The following is a 20,772-nucleotide window of genomic DNA, read 5'->3' on the forward strand; positions in this document are numbered from 1 at the left end:
TGTGTTAAAAATCTTCTCTCTGTTAAACAGAAATTGGGGAAAAATAAACTGGAAGGTTAATAGTTCAGGGGGTTTAATAATTCTGACTTTCAGAATAATTCAATTGTATTTATACATAAATGCGCACATAACAAGATATGTATATATATATATATATATATATATATATATATATATATATATATATATATATATATATATATATATATATTGTTTTTGTCATTATATTGTTTGGGCAGAAACGAGGCTTCTAGGACAAATAAAAAATGTATTTTTTTTTTGTGTGTGCTGTCGAAAACTGATGTTTAGTTATGTACTACTGATGTCGTTTTTAACGACTTATGTTTTAATTTGCATAAACAGTACACAAATTTCAATATCACTTCCAAAAGCATGGTTAAACGGTGGTTAAAGCATTGTTACTTAACCTGATATAAACAAATATGGTGATGATGTAATATTTCAAGGCCCTGTCCTGCGAGAGAAGTACAGAGGTCAAATGAAATAACAGCACATTCTCGGCGTCCGCCAACCAGCCACACACCATTTCTGCGACCGAATCGAGCCGCTCTCTGCTCCAGCACCGCGGACAGCGCCTGCGCCTCGCGCGAGACCCAGCAGGAAGTGGCCATCATTCGCTCTCCTCAATGCGCGCGCCCCTCCCATCCGCTCTCCTCCCGAGTCCCTCGCAATGACTGGAGGACGGAGGCACAGCACGGAACACGTATGCAGCAGCAGCAGCAGCAGCATCTTCTCTCTGGACGTCTGAAGAGATTGCAGTGTCTGCTTCCGCACCCGAAGTGTTTCAGGATATTAGATATTCACCCACAATCGAGCAGCCCTCTGAATGCCGAGCGCGACGTCAACAAACTGATAGGTTTCCGCGCTGTAAACATCTCATCGTGCGTTTAATTCGTTTGTGCGGTTAGGCGAGAGCAAAAAAAATGTTGGATCCATCCTCCAGCGAAGAGGAATCGGACGGGATAGTGGAGGAAGAAAGCCGAGAGGTGATGGCACCTCAGTCCGGCTCCTCTCGCATCTCCCCCAGCAGGACCAGCGAGAGCTCCGACAGGCTTCAGCCCTCTAGCCGAGGCTCCAGCGCCCGACCGACCAGCCCGAGCCCGTCGGCCGCCAGCGAGGAGAAGGAGGACGTGGAGAAGCTGCAGAGGGAAGAGGAGGAACGGAAGAAGAAGCTGCAACTCTACGTCTTTGTGATGAGATGCATCGCCTACCCTTTCAACGCCAAGCAGCCGACCGACATGGCAAGGCGACAGCTGAAGGTAAGAGCACGCGGTGCCCCGGTCTCACCTTGAGGAAAAACGCAGCATAATGCACCTTTTATGTCATGCCATTATTCACAAACACTGCTCTGAATACCCTTCTATGAGATATTACCCGTAAAGCGAGGGGGTATTAGTTGAAAATAGAATCACCAGATCCTTCACGGGACACCTAGCTTTTATTTTCAAGGTTTGTTTTAAGCTCGCAATGTCCTGGCGCGAGCCCTCCTAATCCGGAGGAATTCGTGCAGATTCGGTTAAAATCGGCAGCACGAGACGAGCTCTAATTATAGATATTCTTCAAGAGGCTGATGGACCAAAATAAAGCCGTGTCATTGCCGTAGTACAGTCATGTGACTCGTTCACATTGGAAGTCAGTGGTTGTGTGCAGTCGTGCGGCCATAGGATGTTCAGTTTGCGCCATCTCTCGCGCCACTCATTCATCTTCCAAGGTGACTTTTGGTGGAACAGATGCAAACGCGGGAACCGGTGCTCTGAAGGTCGAAAGAAAACAGCGAACGTATTTCTCACGTCACATGTTTATGTAAATATTTCGTGCGTTTATGAGTTCAGCATGTTTTACGTGACCTTATATGCTGCGTACTTATAATTATTTTGACAACGCATTTTCCCCAAGCCTGTTGATATTCCGTTTTAAATAAATGCAGCAAATTTAACATGGGCTGTAAGTTGGCACTTTAAAGAGCAACCTTATTTAGCCTATACAGGTTGTAAAAATTGATGTATGTAGGACAAGTTTATTTTTGACATTTCTTAAAATGTATTAAAACATTCATTTAGACGTTCCAGTTTGTAGGCTACCATTTTCAGTCTGTTTAGAAATTATCTTGAGAGTTTTATTTGCAGACAATTGACTGCAAATGTCTAAAAGAAACAAAAGAACCTTTTATAGATTAGTTACTTCCATAAAAAAACGTTTCCTTCTTCCAAGCAGTATCTTTCAGAGGTCCCATCCAATTTCCCTCAGATATTGATCCAAGCTGATCTCTGACTATTTACAACATGCTCTGAAACCACAGTTAACAGCTTGAGTTACTGCTATAGTGAGTGACAAAATGTGGAAACAAACTGAAAGAGAGAAAAAACAGTTCTTTTGTCCATTCTTATACTAACATCCCATTTGCTTTTGTAGTCTTTAGATGAATGTAAAAAGTCCTAAAGCCAATGAAAATGTGTTTGACCCACACCGACACAGTGGCTCAGTGGTTAGCACTGTTGCTTCACAGCAAGAAGGTCGCTGGTTCTAGTCCCGGCCCAGTTTGTATTTCTGTGTGGAGTTTGCATGTTCTCCCCATACAAAGACATGCTCCAAGGTGCGAATCACAGGGGGGTTTGGGGGGTTAGACCTCTCTAAATAACACCTGATCTCCCTTGAGGGACGTCAACACAAGATGTATAGGGGGTCTGCCTTTAATAGTTAAGAAATAGTTTGCTCTGACATGTATCTTAAATAATAATTATTAAAATAATAGATAACTTAAATATGTTTGACCACCCCTATAATGGTCCAAACCATTGTGAATGCATGTTTGCACCAAAAAACCAACAGAACCAACAGACACCGTAAGTGTTCACAAAAGACTTGTTTCCTGTAAAATAGGCATTTGTACTGTGGGTGTTTGTAAAACTAGATGCATAGTTTGTATTTTATTATACACTTGCACATGAAAGTTGAACAGTACAATAAATAATACATGCAGTCTTTCATGGTCATCCCTTAAAAGTTTTTTTTTAATATCACAAATGTCTGAGAAGCACTCAATATCCCGCAAAACACTGAAAACAAAATAACAAGTTTGATTAAAAAATTAGATGCAATTATATTAACACACCAATTTGGGTCACTGAGGCATATTACTGAAAATAATTGAAAAACATGACTCCCCTGATCATTAGTGTATAATTCGCACTCTGACATGCGCTATAGGTGAATTGAATAAATTAAATTGCCCGTAGTGTATGTGTGTGAATAAGAGTGTATGGATGTTACCCAGTACTTTGTTGAAGCTGGAAGGGCATCCGCTTTATAAAATATATTCTGGATAAGTTGGCGGTTCATTCCTCTGTAGCGACTCCTGATGAATAAAGGGACTAAGCTGAAGAAAAATTAATGAAGGAATGAGTGAATGAATGTTTTACCCTTTGCTAATTAAAATAACCTGTACAGTCATTATTGTGCAACATACTGTACTGCCAAAAATGTGTGAATAAGGCAAATTAAGCTACAGGTAAATTGTATTTCAGTCTTTATATTTTTCTATTTATGTTTTGTGTTTCTTTGTAATTCATTTTGAAACGTACTAGCTGATACCTTTCACCAATAGAATTTATACCGTAAGTGAATAATACTAGAATTCAATTGCTATAAAAGACAGCATGTCATTTATTTATTTAGTCACTAAATAAAGCCCTGACTATAAACTATGCAAATATGCTGATAAATAGATAGATAAATAAATACATTTATAATGATTGATACAGTGCTCAGTATAATCGAGTACACCACATTTTGAAAATGAATATGTTTATCCATTTCTCAGTGAATATAAGCAATGTATTTTGGTGAATTTAAACAAAATGGATTTATTTAACAGATATATGTATTAAAATAACATTTTAGTCACCAAATATATTCAGAAATTGAAAGCTAATACAATTAAATTCAAGCAAAATATTGCAAAAAAAAAGTACAACCTACAAATTTTTAACAAAATTTTACTTTTTTTTTTTGCTTCTCTTGATTTTTCCTTTTTTATTTGTATTTAATATTTTTCTAAAACATACATTTGGTTGTACTAGTTTTTGTACTGATTTTGTAAGTTATTTTGTTAGATAAGCTCCAGATTTGGCTTCAGTACTGACTAATCCAGGGGTGGGCAAACTCGGTCCTAGAGGGCCAGTGTCCTGCACAGTTTAGCTACAACTCTAATCAAACACACCTGCTTGTAGATTTCTAGTGATCTTGAAGACACTGATCAGCTTGTTCAGGTGTGTTTGATTAGTGTTGGAGCTAAACTGTGCAGGACACCGGCCCTCCAGGACCGAGTTTGCCCATCCCTGGACTAATCCAATGTGTATGCACAAATATAGTATTGTCTAGCTCGCCGTTAAAATGTGAATTGAAAAGAGAGATTTGAGGGGTGTACTAATATATGCTGAACACTGTACACAAATTGCACTCAGGTCACAATATTTTATATCAAAGTGAATAGTTTTGAAGACTTTTACACTGCACTATATTTTGATTTTGGGTGAAACTACTTGATAATGTCCTGCCAGTACATTTATTTAACAGTAGTGTTACTTTCACAGTGAGAAAAGAGAGAAAAAAAATGTGTAAATGTGTAAGCAACGCATTTTTTACCAAACAAAAAAGCTCTGAAATGTCAGCGTAGCTGTAGATTCGGTTATGCAATATGGCTTAGTCAGATGAGAACACAATAGAGCTCATTGAAAAGCTGTGCATGCAATAGACCCACAGTATTATTATTATTCAATAGGCAGCCTCACGTGAGGTCAAACAGGCTTTTATAGATGTAAAAGCTTTGATCAATAACATTGTATTGGAATACCTGCTGTTTGTCTATACAAGAAGTCAAAGCTCTGATCTTTATAATGCATGCAGGTTCGGTTGAGTGAGTCAGTGCTGGTGGTATTTGGGTCATTACAACGAATCTCAGAGTTGAGTCACTGTCGAGGTCCTTTAGGTTCAATAGAGTCATTGCAGTCAATCACTTTAGTCTCTCAGAGTTATCCATGTGAATCATAGACATAAAGGACGTCCAGCAAGAGCAGGGTCAAAGGAAGGGTATTACTCTTTTTTTTATTATTAATTTATTTAATATGACAGTAACATCATTCAGTGAATATTGGTTTATATGTGACTTTTTAAGTTCATAGATCTAAAAAATAAATTTTATAATGTATTTCTTGCTTTTAAATTAAAATTTAATTATATGTGTAATATATTTCTTTGTGATTAATTTACTAGCATTGTATTAACTATGGTAGTTTTAAGATGAACTTTCTCCAACTTTTTTTAGTTTCTTGTAATTAGTTGCTTAAAGAAAGCATAACTTTTTAATTTACTCACCAAATATTATTCTGAACAAACACACTAAATCAAAGACGAATTAATAATAATAATTAAAAACATTGAGGGTGAGATGAAAAGCGAATGCGAAACCAAAAACTGCACACATTAACTTTTTGCAAGGGTTAAGATATCATTATGAAAATCATCATTAAATGCTTTTCATCTCTGGAGGCTGCACTCATTTATTTGCAGAAAGCTTGACTAGTACTTATTCAGCTAATGTGATACCGGAGAAGCTCAGAGGATTGAAGGTAATGGCTGTAGCATATGTCTCATTAAGTAATCAGTTTTCCCATCATGAAGAAAATCAAATTTCCTTCATGCATTATTTCTTAGCGTATGGTGTAGCTTGATTTTCTGCATCTGCATTTTGCCTGTAAAAGCAGGGAATTGTTGTGTCCTTTACCGAGTACCTAAAACATTATGTTATATAAGACAGTTTTGTCATGCTGGTGATTTTGTTGCAGGGAAAATGACACATCTTGTGCTTTTCTATGAAGTCATTCTGAAAGTTCTTAAGTTCTGAAAGGTCAACTGAAGCCCTTATAAATAACATTATACTGTCTTATAAAATGATGCATTGTGTCTCATCCGAGTACCACAGTTTTCTCCCTCAATCAAATATCATAACCATATGTTAGGGTTGGGCGATTTAGGCTAGAATTTAAATCTCGATTAATTAAACAATTTATCTTGATTACGATTATTGAATGATTTTTTTGCCCTCACAGTTCACTGACAAGTTTTGTCCAGTAAATATGCTCACAAATTACATGTGAGAGATTTCTAAATGAAGGGTGCATTGCTTGATTTTAAAATAATTGAAGAAAACACACACTATCTACTATAAATTATTATTTATTGAACCTCAATGTTAAAAAACTGAAATTAAAGCACACATTGCCTAAATAACTTGTACTTTTGGAAACAAAATTGATTATTTTCATTGTTTTTTATATTAAAAGTAACAAACAAGCAGTATCTCTTCTAAATAAAATAACTCTTGTATATCCTGTAAATAATACTTTAAACAATGCATTTTTGCATCTTTTATAAAAACTATTTTAATGTAAATAATCATTTTAATGTAATGGAAAATATGCTGTCAAAAGGTATCTCTGGCGCAGCTTCCAATCATCATCAATGTAGCACAGAGTAAGGCTCAAGAATAGGTCCATCGTCCTACTTGACCAGAGATCAGATATGGCTGCAAAGTGACCGTGGAAGTATAAACCAGCCTCAGCCTAACCGTTACCATGGGGAGTGACACATACAACTGAGGTGTGGATCCACATGCAGGTTTATTCAAAGTCAGGCAAGCAAAGGTCAGCACAGGTGCAAACAGATATGTAATGTAATGTTATGTAATGTAATGTGTGTATTTATATAGCGCATTTATTGTGTACGGCCATACACCCAAAGCACTTTACAATCATGAGGGTGGTCTCTCCACACCACCACCAGTGTGCAGCATCCACTTGGATGATGCGACGGCTGCCACAGGACAACGGCGCCAGTGCGCTCACCACACACCAGCTATTGGTGGAGTGGAGAGACAGTGATCGAGCCAATTCAGTGGAAAGGGGATGATTGAGAGGCCATGATCGTAAGGGCCGATAGAGGGACTTTGGCCAGGACACCGGGGTTACACCCCTGCTCTTTCACGAGAAGTGCCATGGGATTTTTAATGACCGCAGAGAGTCGGCGCCCACTGACAGTCTAGCGTCCCCTTCACTTTTACTGGGGCATTAGGACTCACACAGACCACAGGTTGAGCGCCACCTGCTGGCCTCACTAACACCACTTCCAACAGCAACCTAGTGTTCCCTAGTGGTCTCCCATCCAGGTACTGACCAGGCTCAGCCCTGCTTAGCTTCAGTGAGTAACCGGTCTTGGGCTGCAGGGTGACATGCAAACAGATATGTACAGGCAAATCCAGAATCGTAGTCAATATAACAAGCGAGAGGTCGAAAGGCAGGCGGCAGACAGGTATAACTAAATAAACAATGCTAGGTAAGTACACGGGAAAACAAGGCTAGGAAAACGCGTTGTAATGTCACTGTGACAGATAACAAGACTCGGCAAACTGAATGGGTGAGTGTGTGGCTTAAATAGTGTGTGCAATCAGTCTCTGACAATCCTCAGGTGGTGCGAGTAATCAGTCTAGATGAGGAAGCATGTGTGAGTTTGACCTGAGTGCATGTATGAAAGTGTAGTCCATAAATGGCAGATTTGTAGTCCATGGTTATAGTTAGTGCAAACCAGCGATCTTATGGGATATGATCGCTGGTAATCGTGACACTAACAGATCGGGATCACGTGACTCCATATGCGGTAGGAAAAGTAACTGAAAAAATCATGCTCGAAAAATTTTATCGATTATAGGTCCTGAATGACAATTACTTTATAATATTAATTTAGATATTATTAATACATTTTAATTCAGTTTGACATCTACAATAGAGACCCTTTGGAGTGGATCAAAACCTTCGTCAAAGTTGTGGTAAAACTATTCATCAACACCACTTCTTGTCTTAGGACAATTTTTAGATCCATTATAAATGTTGACTACTGTTTTTCTACTCACTGAGAGTATCTTGTTGCTAATAAAAATGAGGTATACTTCTGAATGCTTGGTTCTGATTGTTTGACGAACATTCTAAAGTGTTCATTTATTTTGCAGGAAGTACATAAAAAAACACTGAAAAAAATGATGGGTTCCACACAATTGATCTGTGTTGGGACAACATGAAGGAATTAAGTTAACTTGTTAGTTTTTAAGAATTTAATTAGTTTAAACATAAAGCAAGTACGTTGTCTCTGAAAACACAAGAATTGTGTTGTTTCAGCTCATTTTAAATAAGTAGTTTGAACAAACAGCAAACAAACAGCAAAAAGTAACTTTATTGTCAGAAACAAGTTTGGACAATATTGCAATTAAATTCGTCAAATGTGTCAGTGATTTTAAACTTTTTTACAATCGACAATAGAAAAAACTGTACAAAAGCACGCACATCTCTCTTAATTAGGTGCTCAGCCAAAACCGCAAAAGGTGCAAATTAAATGTAAATCAAAGGCGGCAACACCAAGGCTCCAAAAATACAAATTTATTAAATTAAAAATGCTGACACAGAGAGTGTTACGTTTCGAGCCACCCGTTTCGTCTGATGAAGAGCCGGGTGGCTCGAAACGTTACACGCTCTGTGTCAGCCTTTTTAATTTAATAAATTTGTATTTTTGGAGCCTTGGTGTTGCCACCTTTGATTTACATACAATCGACAATAGCAAATTAAATTAAAAACACACAGACAGTGAGTTAAAGTGAAATTGTAAACGGAAACATTGGTGAAAAGTTTTGTCAACGTTTTTTCACCCAAGGCTACGCAAAAAAAAAAAAAAATGTTGCTGCTTGTTCAAAAAACTTGATTAATATGAGTTTAAAGCACAATTCTTGAGATTTTTTTTTGTGAAAGCTTAATTTTTTTTTATGTTCAAACCAAGACAAGACGAAGACAGGACGACATAGATAATTAACATAGATACTAAAAGTGACTATATCAGCATGCAATTTTGCTGACAGAAAAAGATAAGATTAAAATTTAGTCAAATAAAAACTAACCTTGATTTTTGTTATAATCCACTGGACCATCACATTGCATTGTTCAATCATTAAATGAGCGAATTAGAGTGTCTGCATCCATTGGCGCAGTTACTTTTTGTGTTTTTTTCAATGACCAAGTTAACACTGCAGTGAGTAAGCAAATAAATATAACAAACAAAAACATACAAATGGCTTGTCCATATTTTATTTTTACCCATAAATTCATGTTTTATTATTTGCAGAAATGTACTATCTTCCTCCCTGACTGAAGTAGTAAAAGTGCTGTTCTTGAAGCAGTTAAATGAAAGTTTTGATATTTGAAGATATTCTGCTGCTGGCACAGCATGGATTTGGGTGAATAGATTGCCAGAGCTGTTACATTTCACACTGTTAATATTATTGATAGCTCCTAACAAAATGAATATTTAATTCTAAATGCATCCAGGTATGCAGGTATGGTTAAGCAGAGTATTTATTAGTAAATATTTGGTGAAAGGCTGTTAAGTAAGGGCAATGCACATCAAGGCGATTGTTCTGTTTTATGACACTGAAGGACTTTGTTCTTCAAATACAGCCTCAGATAGACATTATTCTGCTTGTTACATGGCTACTTGAGACAAAAGTAAACAATTAGACACTAAGTATTGCTCTGAGGTGTAATAATTTACCAACTCCTAATTTAAACATAAAGTTGCGAGAAAGAATGCAGCCTACACTAACTAAATATGCATATGAATATACTCACTAAAAGTTAAGATGATTCATAGTAACCAAATGAACCTGTCTTATTAGTTTTAGCAGTTGTTATCTGGAAATAACATACCTTTGAATGTCCTGATTTACCAATCATAATCAAGTATTCCAGAATAATATAAAATAATGAAGTGATAATGCGATCACAACACAGAGTTGATTATTCTACTTATACAACAGTTACCATGCCTAACATGACATGCTTCAGATGTTGCATTATAATACATTTGTCAGGGTTTTATCCTTAAACCACTCTTGTGTGCAGGATTAGTTTGTTTGTCATGCATCTCATCCAAATAATATCACATCAAGTGTGCATTATCTTCTAATAATTCAGTGGACTAGACATAATTATTTCGTACAAGCTCAAATTTTGGACAAAATATCTTAAAGCATCCTGGCATGCAGTGTGTTTACAGCGCATTCAGATCAAGTATAAAATGTAAAATCTTAGCTTTTATAAAATACCTTCCTTTAACTTGCTTTTTCGTCTAAGTTTGAAGAATCTGAAGTTGTCCTAATAGCTCATGTCTCAAGCAAACTACTCACTAGTCAGCCTTTCTAAGCTCAGCCGCTCTATTATAAAAAGCAGTATGCTAAATGACAGCTTCGTTGTTTCCACAGCACGTGAATCACATTTCCTTTTCCCTCCTAGTTTTAGTCCAGGAGATCACGTTTACTGTGCGTCCTGCTTCATTTGTATGCGGTCAGCAGCGTCTCTCCTGTACTCTCTTGTGAGCCACTGGTCTGGACCCGCAGCCCTCGCTTGAACCCCAGATGATACCAGCACGCGATAGAGATCTCTCAGCAGTTTTGTTCACAGGCCTTAGGGGAAGATTGAATTTCAATTATCTGTATCCTTCCCGTGTTTGATTTCTTCACTGATAGATGGTAGATGTCCCCTCTATTTCATCTGATAAGGTGGTCTTGTAACAAGAGCACATCGGTGGCCCTATAGACTCCAGACCCTCCAGCTTTATGATGCGCCTATAAGCTGAAAGCATTAAGATTTTCATCAGATCAGAACATACTTCCCTGTGTGTACATCCCGCCGAGAGATCACTCCTCGCAGAATAATACTGCCGCTGACAGCTTTCAAGGGCTTATTGTCTTTTTGTCAGCTGGCTGAGCACATCTTTGTGTCATTTCAGCTGGACTTCTTCGCAGATGAGGTCTCTTTTAGCATTTTTCTCATTGATCGGTTTTAGTGATGCACAATATATTAGTGGCCATATTGGTATTGGCTGATAAATAGTTCTTTTTAAAGAGTCCCTATTACAGGTTTTTGAAAATTACTTTCCAAGCAGTGTGTAAGCACTAAGTGAATTAAAACATCCAGCTGAAGTTTAAAGTTTATTTATTTATAAGTTATTTATGAGTTTATTTATTGTTTAACAAAATAGTCGACTCAGAGTCAAATAAATGAATCAAGTTGGGCTTGGATCTTTTGCTTGCATTGACGTCGACATAGTCCATCACCAAATATGTAGTACTGGGTCCAGTGTAGCCAGTGTATGCTGTGTTTGTTCCTGTAATTTTTCTGATTTTTGATACAATAACCTACGCTGCAGTGACTGATTCGCCGGCTGTTTGCTATTAAAGGAAGGGGCAGCAGAGACTATCCATGTATGGGACTTTGTCAGTAATTGTTACCAGTTTTTTCATGGTCAATTTTCAAAATAGTTCAGTTTTTGCCACCGTGTGGATTAGTACTGAATGTGTTGTTGTTATTACTAAGGGTTAAGTTTAAAAGTAGAGTATTATGCTTGTGTTGCTTCCATTTCTGCATTGAGCTCGCGCATATACTCTGCACTCTGAGTACTTTACAAGTTTCAATATGCTGGGCGTTTCTCTTTGTTTCGGGCTGAGCCCAGTCGACCAATCACAACAGATGGGGTCATCGGATCAATCAGTGCAGATTACCCTCAGGCAAAGGAAGAAAGAAATGAATCCCTGAATGAATCTCAGGGTAGTCATTGAGATAATAAGGTAAAATAAATGCATATCATAAGACAATGAAAGTGTTTTTTTGACCTTGCATGGATATCAGCTTGTTGTTGGAGACCCCTAAAACCGAAATATGACCTTTTATAATGCATAACGGGCTCCTTAATGCTATCATTATGATATTGTGTATTCTTTATTGTTATTGATAATTTACACCAGATGATCTAATTCAGTCATGTGCTGCTATCTATTAGTATGTGTCCATTAAAAAATGCCAATTAACTTGATGCGCAAAACTGGATTATCGCATAAAAGATGTGCAAATAAAGCAGCGTTTCCATCCAACGAGTCAAAGCGAATAAAATCATCACTTCCTGATTAACTAGCGCCAAATATCAACATTAAAAATGGAATTTGCTGCAATAAGAGAAGCTGCCTCAATCATTTCTTCATTTAATAAATGACTTGTGCCTCTGAAGGCAATCCTGACATGCAGTGAACATGCAGTGGTGTTTAAAGGCTTGAGACGCAGAGCAAAGATGCTCTTGATTCTTAAGGTTATTAATAATATAATAACACTAATACTGTAACAGTTAAGGAGTTTTAGAATTACTGAAAAAACGCCACTTGTTTGTCCATTCACACACATTTTTATCATCACATGATCTCTTATAACAAAATCACATGACTTTTTTTAATGCGCACATTGGAATTTCTTTGGTATAAAGGTTTTTCCATCATAGTTTATGCGCATCTTTTCTTTTCGAATAAAACGTTTATCCTACTCAGTTATGCGCACATGTTTGTTATGCGCATTTTCAAAACTTGTTCGCATCTTGACGTTTTCATCAACAGTTTTTTTATGAGCATATACTAAATGCGCATAAAAGTAGGTGTATGGAAGCATAGCCCATGAGGGTTTTGAATTATCCCTTCAGTATTATTTCAGATAAACAAAACACTTTGATTTTAGTCAAAGAAGTATCATATATATATATATATATATATATATATATATATATATATATATATATATATATATATATATATATCATTCATAAGCTTTCAGATATGTATAGTCATAATTATTGTCGAAAAAATCCATATTAGTGCATTCACACTTTGTTTCGATCTGCGTTTTGGATAATTACACAAATACCTTTCCTGTAATGAGATCTGTTAGAATGTTAGAATGGATTATTCATTAGCACTATTCATTAACTTCCATAACATAATGTCAACTCCCACATAAAGTCATATTTTATTAGGGCTGCCGTAAAACAATATTGTCAAAGTCATTATTAATTCATGATTAGAATGATTAACTTAATTGTTATTCAGTTGGTATTTATTTAATCAGGTTTTATAGCTATTTGCTGTAAATTGACCATACTTGATAGATTGTTGAACTACAGAGCTAACTCACAATACTGAAAATTAAACCTCTGAAATAAAAGTGTAATAATAAAGTATTTTAAAGCACAAAACAGTGTGAAATTGTTAAAAATGTTATCAAAAGGGTTTTTATAGGACATTTAAATTTGCAACAAATGCAATACATTCATCTTCTTCATAAAACATGTTCCAGAGTAGTTGGTGGTTCATTTCGCTGTGGCATCCTCTGATAAATCAGGGACTGATTAGAGACTGTTTTTTTTTTTAGGGATTGACTAAGCCGAAAAGAAAATAAATGAATGAGTTTCAATGCTTTGGTAGTAGGAGAAGTACACATCTACAGAAGTACACACAGTCTCACATCTGCTTTTGTCTTTGTATTTGTTAGTGATATCGCATGTTGACAGTCTTAGCTTGACTATTGTTTGTGTTGCACACAGTCACACCTTGTAAAGGCTGTTGACCTTGTGAAAAACGGCACAAAGGGACTGCAGTGCAACACTGTCACTCACAGCTTGGCCTTTTATCTATATACAAACTCTCAGCGGATGCCTATTTGAAATCTAAAACCTGTGACTTTTGCCATTCACGGTGAAGTGCATCTGCTGTTGCATTGCGAGGAAACCTGTAATAAATGAAGGGAATTAAATATACTGAGCTGTTTGTCTCAAATGAGATGCATCACCTAGAGACTTTTATTAATGCAATGTCTGGTGCCTGCGCATTAAAATGAGGGTCTGTTTATAGTCTGTGTATCTAGGAAATAATGCCTGTCCTCCATAAAAAAAAGCTTTACTAACCAGTTAAACATCTGCATTGCTGTAGGGCTCGCAAAAGGAAGATTTTTTTATCGGAAGAGCTTGAGAAAAAAAAATGAGTGAATGAACTCAATCACATACTGTGTTTTAGAGTATTTAGCACAATCAGACCAACAAGGATGACCCTGCGGGACTTCTCTATGGATGAAAAGCCCTACTGGGTCGACCTGCTGGACACATGATTTTATTCTTGTTCAGTCGGGAAGGCAAATCAGAGCAGCTTTGTGTGATGGATGAAGTTACCATGCATGTATCGAGTTGCCAGGCTCACAAATTCAGTTTCATTCTCCACTGATTTCCAATTGAGGTCTTTTACACAGCGACACTGACAGTATGTATTGTATTGTGTGTGTGTGTGTGTGTGTGTGTGTGTGTGTGTGTGTGTGTATAAAAGCTCTGGCACAATTTGGAAGACAAATGAAAGCTTCTGATCAGTGTGAAATATAAGGGGAGAGTGCAATAAGAAGAATTCCCTGAAGATGATTGAATTAAATAGACTCCAAAAATGATGTTTGCTGATTTTCTTAAATTACCTATTTAAAATGAGTTGAAACAACACAATTCTTAAGGATTTTGGGGAACCACTTCATCGTTTTATGTTCAATGTACTTAAATTTGTAAGTAAATGGTTAACTTATTTCCTTCATGTTGACCCAACACAATTTGATTGAGTGGAACCCAGCATTTTTACAGTATATTAATTATTTATCATCTGTTAAAGAAAAAAAAGCAACCTTGGGTCGCCTTTTTAATTCTAGTGCTTTTATACACTTACCGGCCACTTTATTAGGTACACCTGTCCAACTGCTCGTCAACGCAAATTTCTAATCAGACAATCACATGGCAGCAACTCAATGTATTTAGACATGCAGACATGGTCAAGACAATCTGCTGCAGATCAAACTAAGCATCAGAATGGGGAAAAAAGGTGATTTAAATGACTTAGTGGCATGTTTTTTGGTGCAAGACAAGCTGGTCTGAGTATTTCAGAAACTGCTTATCTACTAGGATTCTCACGCACAACCATCTCTAGAGTTTACAGAAAATGGTCCGAAAAATAGAAAATATCCAGTGAGCAGCAGTTCTGTGGGAGCAAATGCCTTGTTGGTGCCAGAGGTCAGAGGAGAATGGCCAGACTGGTTCGAGCTGATAGAAAGACAACAGTAACTCAAATAACCACTCGTTATAACCGAGGTACAAACGTGAAATATCATAAAGCAGGAATCATTTCTTGAACATGACAATGAGTTCTCTGTACTCAAATGGCCTCCACAGCCACCAGAGCTCAATCCAATAGAGCATCTTTGGGATGTGGTGGAACGGGAGATTCGCATCATGGATGTGAGCTGACAAATCTGCAGCAACTGCGTGATGCTATCATGTCAATATGGACCAAAATCTCTGAGGAATATTTCCTGTACCTTGTTGAATCTATGCCACACGCAGTTCTGAAGGTTAGAGGGGGTCCAACCCTCTACTAGTAAGGTGTACCTAATAAAGTGGCCTGTGAGTGTATGTCCTTAAATCAAATTTGTAGAAAACTGAAGAAAATGTGAGTGGAGAATATCACAAAAATCCCCTAAAGAAAAACAAGTCATCTCTTTTGGCTTTTCTGTGATGAGCTTTGAATCAAAAACAAGATGTAAAGCCGAATTTGCATCAATAAGCCCAAACGCATGTTACTAGAAATTCAAATTCAAGTGATGCGCTTTGTTTTCGAGCAAAGCTAAAATCCCAGGCAAATGGCGCACATATGAAGCACAGTCGGTAATGCAGTGTGGGTTGTGATTTGATTTAAAACAGGTCAGTGAGGATGGGAAAGATTAATGGATCCACATTATATTTGCTATTTTTGTTTCTGTGCATGTCAAATCACTGACAAATGACTTTTGCAGAACAGTTATGTAAGCAAATTATGTATTTTTTGCATGATAGGCAGTGTTTGCATTTTAAATATGGCCAATAGGAAGCTGTATAAACAGACACACCCCCGTCTTACCAAAACCAGACCTGAAATTTTTATTTTACACAAAGTTAAGCTGCAGCAACACAGAAACATTGTTATCAGAAATAGTCAGATAAATAGCCATGCGGAATAGCAAATTGACAACAGTCGAACAGCTTATTAAAGGTAAATAAGAGAATATATCTGGATTGATCTGCTTCAATTATTAGATTCCCTCCTCCATATATGTACAGTTGAGGGCAAAATTATTCACTCTTCTGATCATTCATTCATTTTCTTATCGGCTTAGTCCCTTTATTAATCTGGGGTTGCCACAGCGGAATGAACCACCAACTTATCCAGCACGTTTTTATGCAGCGGATGCCCTTCCAGCCACAACCCATCTCTGGGAAATTCCCTCTTCTGTGAAATATTAATTCTTTTTCAAATATTTCTCAAATGACATTTAACAGGGTGAGGAAATTTCACAGTATTTTCGATATTATTTTTTCTTTTGGAGAAAGTCTTGTTTGTTTTATTTCAGCTAGAATGAAAGCAGTTTTCAATAAAAAAACTAACATTTTAAGGTCAGAATTATTAGCCCCCTGTCACAGTCTGGTGTCTTCTTTGTGTTATTGTGCCATGTGTTTGTGTATCATGTGCTTTCTGTTGTGGTCATGTGATTTCTTTGTTAGAGTTTCCCGCCATTCATTAGTTTCATTAGTTCCACCTGTGTCTCTCCCCTGTTTGTATTCAGTTCAATCATGTCTTGTGTATTTATACTCTTGAGTTCAGTTTGTTCATTGTCTGGTATTGTATTGTCACATCTCCATGGCCTACATGTGTTTGATATTCCAGTTCCTGTTGTAAGTGCTTTTTTTTTTTTTTTTAAATAAATGCATGTTTTTTGATAAGTGACACCCCCTTAAGCAATATTATTTTAAATTTGTCTACAGAACAAACCACTGTTATTAAATAACTTGTCTAATTACCCTAACTTGCCTAAATAACCTAATTAATTATTGGTTATTAGAAATTATTTATTAAAACTATCAGTTCTTCTTTGTTTCTATAGCGCTTTTACGATGTAGATTGTGTCAAAGCAGCTTAAAATAGAAGATCTAGATATTTAAATGGAAATTATTAAATGATTCAAATTTAACAGCAGGATTAAAAATTCCGCCTCTTAATTGTATACTAAACATCCAAAATTATGAAATAAATGAAAGTAGCTTAAAGTTCTCAGACTTTTGATCTATGCCGGTAATTAAATGTATTTTCTTTTTTGTATTTTTATTGCACGTTATCTTCAACAAAAAAATGAGTGCAGACAACACATTTTTTCAGCATCGATAACAGTGTGTGCTTCCGCATTAGTCACATCACAGCATCTGCATGTGGAACTGGAATTATTATTATAGTTGATCAGCAATGAAGAATGTTCAGTATTTAAATTTTACATTACATTTGATTCAATAGGGGCAGGACAAAATGGCGATATGCATGAGGTGGCGCTTCTCATTTTAGCAAAGCAAACAAATATCAATACTGCAATTCTAATATCTTTTAACTATTTGATGCATTATTCCCTCTTCATTTACAAATATCATGATATATTGTGGATGTTTTTATTTATTGTAATACATCATTATCTGGAGCAAAACATGATAATATCGTATCATATTACTGTACCTGAATATCTGACTTATTTCACTTTTGGCTTATTTATAATTCCTGCAATTTCTTCACACCTCTGCAAGATTATTCCAATCTAAGTTGATGATTACATTCCAAACAGAGCTAGTCAAGTCGACTGCTAAAATTGTATTCATATCTCAATATAAATCACAGCAAAATAAAACATCACAATGTCAGGTTTTTTCCCAATGTCGAGCAGTCTATACCTCAGTGTATGTTTTTGGTTTTTCAGAAAGTAAAATATGTTGCTCCGGGTAGGCATGGGACGATGACTGTTTTCAGGGTTCACTGCGGTTTGGAAAAGTCAAGGTTTTAAAACTGCAAAAATGTTATTTCACACTGTTTCTTAGGTATATGCAAGTGTTTTTTTTTTTTAAACAATTATTTAAATCTTTAGGGCAACAGTATCTCCAGCAGAAAAGGACTCAACTATGATTCAGCAAACATCTGAGAAACAAATTGCGTATAAACCAACATCCTATGCGTATCCAGTTCAGTAGCTTACTTTATATCCAAAGAAAAGAAAGATATTCAAAGATGCCTTTTTAAGATTTGTAAGAAATCAGTTTTGCAACTTAAGATAGCAGGTCAATAATTTATATTTATTATTTAGCCTGACATGTTTACTGTTCCAAAATATTTTGTGTTTTTTAAAATATAATAAATTGTGTTTAATAGGTAAAAAATTTTTTGTTGTTTTTCCAGAAGAGCATATTTGAGAGCAGCAATCACAACACATACCGTGAAATATTTATCCAAGGTTTTCATACCATCAGAATTTTATACTGGCCCATGCCTAGCTTTGGGTATGATTCGTTCAGTGTTTCAGATAACAAATCCAATAGAGGGCATTGTCGAGATTTTTGCAAATTATATTTTATACATTGTCTAAAAGTAAAAGATTTTCTAAACATAATAGTTTTAATAACTACTTTTATCTTTGCCATAATAACAGTACATAATATTTTGCTAGATATTTTTCAAGATGCCATTATTCAGCTTAATGTGCAATTTAAAGGCTTAACTAGGTTAATTAGGCAAGTCGTTGTATAACAATGGTTTGTTCTGTCGACAACCAAATGAAAATATTAAGGGGGCTAATAATATTGATCTTAAAATGGTTTATAAAAAATATAAAACTGATTTTATTCTAGCCGAAATAATACAAATAAGATTTTCTCCAATTGAAAAAAATTATAGGAAATGCTGTGAAAAATTCTTTGCGCTTTTAAACATATTTTGGTAAATGGTGTATTTAAAAAAAAAAAAAAAAATCACAGGTGTAATAATTGTGACTTTAATTGTATAAAGGCAGCGTAGAGACAAGGGTCTGTGGTGAAGTGAACAGGTCGAGGACGCAGCGGTGACAACGACGGTAATAGAAAGCGAGTGGAGGTCAGACAGGAGATTAGCAGAACCCGAGAGACCGCAGTGGTTATGGCAGCTGGATGGAGCTGGAGTTAGTTAGTTAGAGGGTCCCATGGAGATAAGAGGATGTTTGATTGAAAGGCTAGAGCTGGATCTCCTCAGAAGAGATTTGGAGATTCTGAAATTACCTTATTAATATAACAGGGTGAGAGGGATGAAATTTATCGCTTCATTAAACTCGCTGAGAGAAAAGGACAGGTGAGAAGAGAAAGACAGCGTGAGAGACTGGCACATTCGTTTTGTCAGATGTGATAAACATCCAGCCGGAAGGTTCTTAAAACCTCCTTTATATAGCAGGTCATTCACATTTAAGGTTGAATTATTAAACAGTGGAATAAATGGTGGCTATTTTTAGTGCTGCATTAATTAACTTATGACCCATGCTCTGGTGTAAATTTAGCCTGGCACTTTAATAATGATCAATTCAGATTTAAATGATTAATAGAGTTAAAGTCACAATTATTAAATCTCCTGTGAGTTTCTTTATTTCTTTTTCAAATATTTCCCAAATAATGTTTAACAGAGCTAGGAATTTTTCACAGTATTTCCTATAATATGGTTTCTTCTGGAGAAAGTCTATCTGGTTTTATTTTGGCGAGAATAAAATCAGTTTTTAATTAAAAAAAAAAACATTTAAGGTCAATATTATTAGTCTCCTTTAGACATGATCCGTTATAAGACTGAGGCTATGATAAGCTAGAATAAATGTATCACTGTTTCATGGTATTGTGATTACTGCTCTAAAGTATGTTCTTTTTAAATGTCTGGGTCAAAAAACTAAAACTTTTCCAACCTTTGAACACAATATTTTTTATATTGTGACAAACATTTGATATTTTTTAAAACAGCCTAAACATGTCAGGCTAAATAATTCAAATAAATCAAATTGATTCCAATCAAATGAGAGCAGAGCATGGTTTCCGTTAAGGTGACAGCAGTGTTTGTCTAGTCAAGATGATTATGGAGACTTTTAAAGGAGGAGACTAGTGGTATTTTAAAGGTTTCCAGACCTGTATGACTTCACAAATTATAAATATCACAATATTAATAAATATTACAATTATAACAACATCAACAGCACCAATTGTGCACAATATGCTGCTGATTCAGTCGTTGTACTGCACTGATTTTTTTTTTTCTGGTCAACAAAAAGGCAGTGTGGTGCACCTTGCGTTTTTGGAATGCAAAATCCGGTTCAGTGTGATCGGCCCCTAAAGCTTTCTTTTTTTCTGATCGTCTTGTTAATTTTGACAACAAATTTTGATTTAGTTTTAGTCGTAGTCTTTTGACTAATATTGACTAAAATTCCATTTTAGTTTTAGTCTTCTAAATCATTTTAGTTTTATGTATGTATGTAAAAAAAAATATATATTTTTTTTATTTTTATATTAGATACGCATCTGATGTTTGTATTTGCAACAGCTCCACATCCCCAACTTCACGCATTGGGTTAAATTAGGCTGTAAAGTCTCCATGTTCAGTCCATTACTTCCACTGTATCTGTTCAGCTGAGGGAATGAAACCAACCCTTTGACGTCAGAGACAGGGACATTCCAAGGTGCCGGCACCCTAGGTCTAAAATCTGTAGTAAAACATGTCGTTTTTTGCTTAATGATTACATTAATTGAGATTGTAATATATATTTCCATAAAAGTGGAAGCCAATTTACAAATGTATTTAATTAAATTATTGGATACATTAAATTTTTTTCGGTTTAGTCCCTTTATTAATCTGGGGTTGCCACAGCGGAATGAACCACCAACTGATCCAGCACATGTTTTACGCAGTGG

At 36.0% G+C, this 20,772-nt stretch overlaps 1 protein-coding gene across 43 annotated transcripts in view; it reads left to right on the top strand.

The window, feature by feature from the left end:
- The first annotated feature begins 710 nt into the window (after positions 1-710).
- Positions 711-20,772, top strand: part of cadpsb (Ca2+-dependent activator protein for secretion b) — a 194,551-nt gene continuing 174,489 nt past the window's right edge. For all 43 annotated transcript variants that reach the window (XR_015494002.1, XR_015494003.1, XR_015493994.1 and 40 more), the window contains exon 1: positions 711-1,280. Coding sequence is in view for 21 of the 43 variants with exons in the window: in XM_087257765.1 (XP_087113891.1) it covers positions 945-1,280 (336 nt within the window). In the remaining 22 variants the exon portion in view is untranslated. The remainder of the gene's footprint in view (positions 1,281-20,772) is intronic.

This window comes from Danio rerio, chromosome 6 (genome assembly GCF_052040795.2).
Source record: "Danio rerio strain M-AB ecotype USA chromosome 6, GRCz13ab, whole genome shotgun sequence".
In the NCBI taxonomy this organism is placed as follows: domain Eukaryota; kingdom Metazoa; phylum Chordata; class Actinopteri; order Cypriniformes; family Danionidae; genus Danio; species Danio rerio.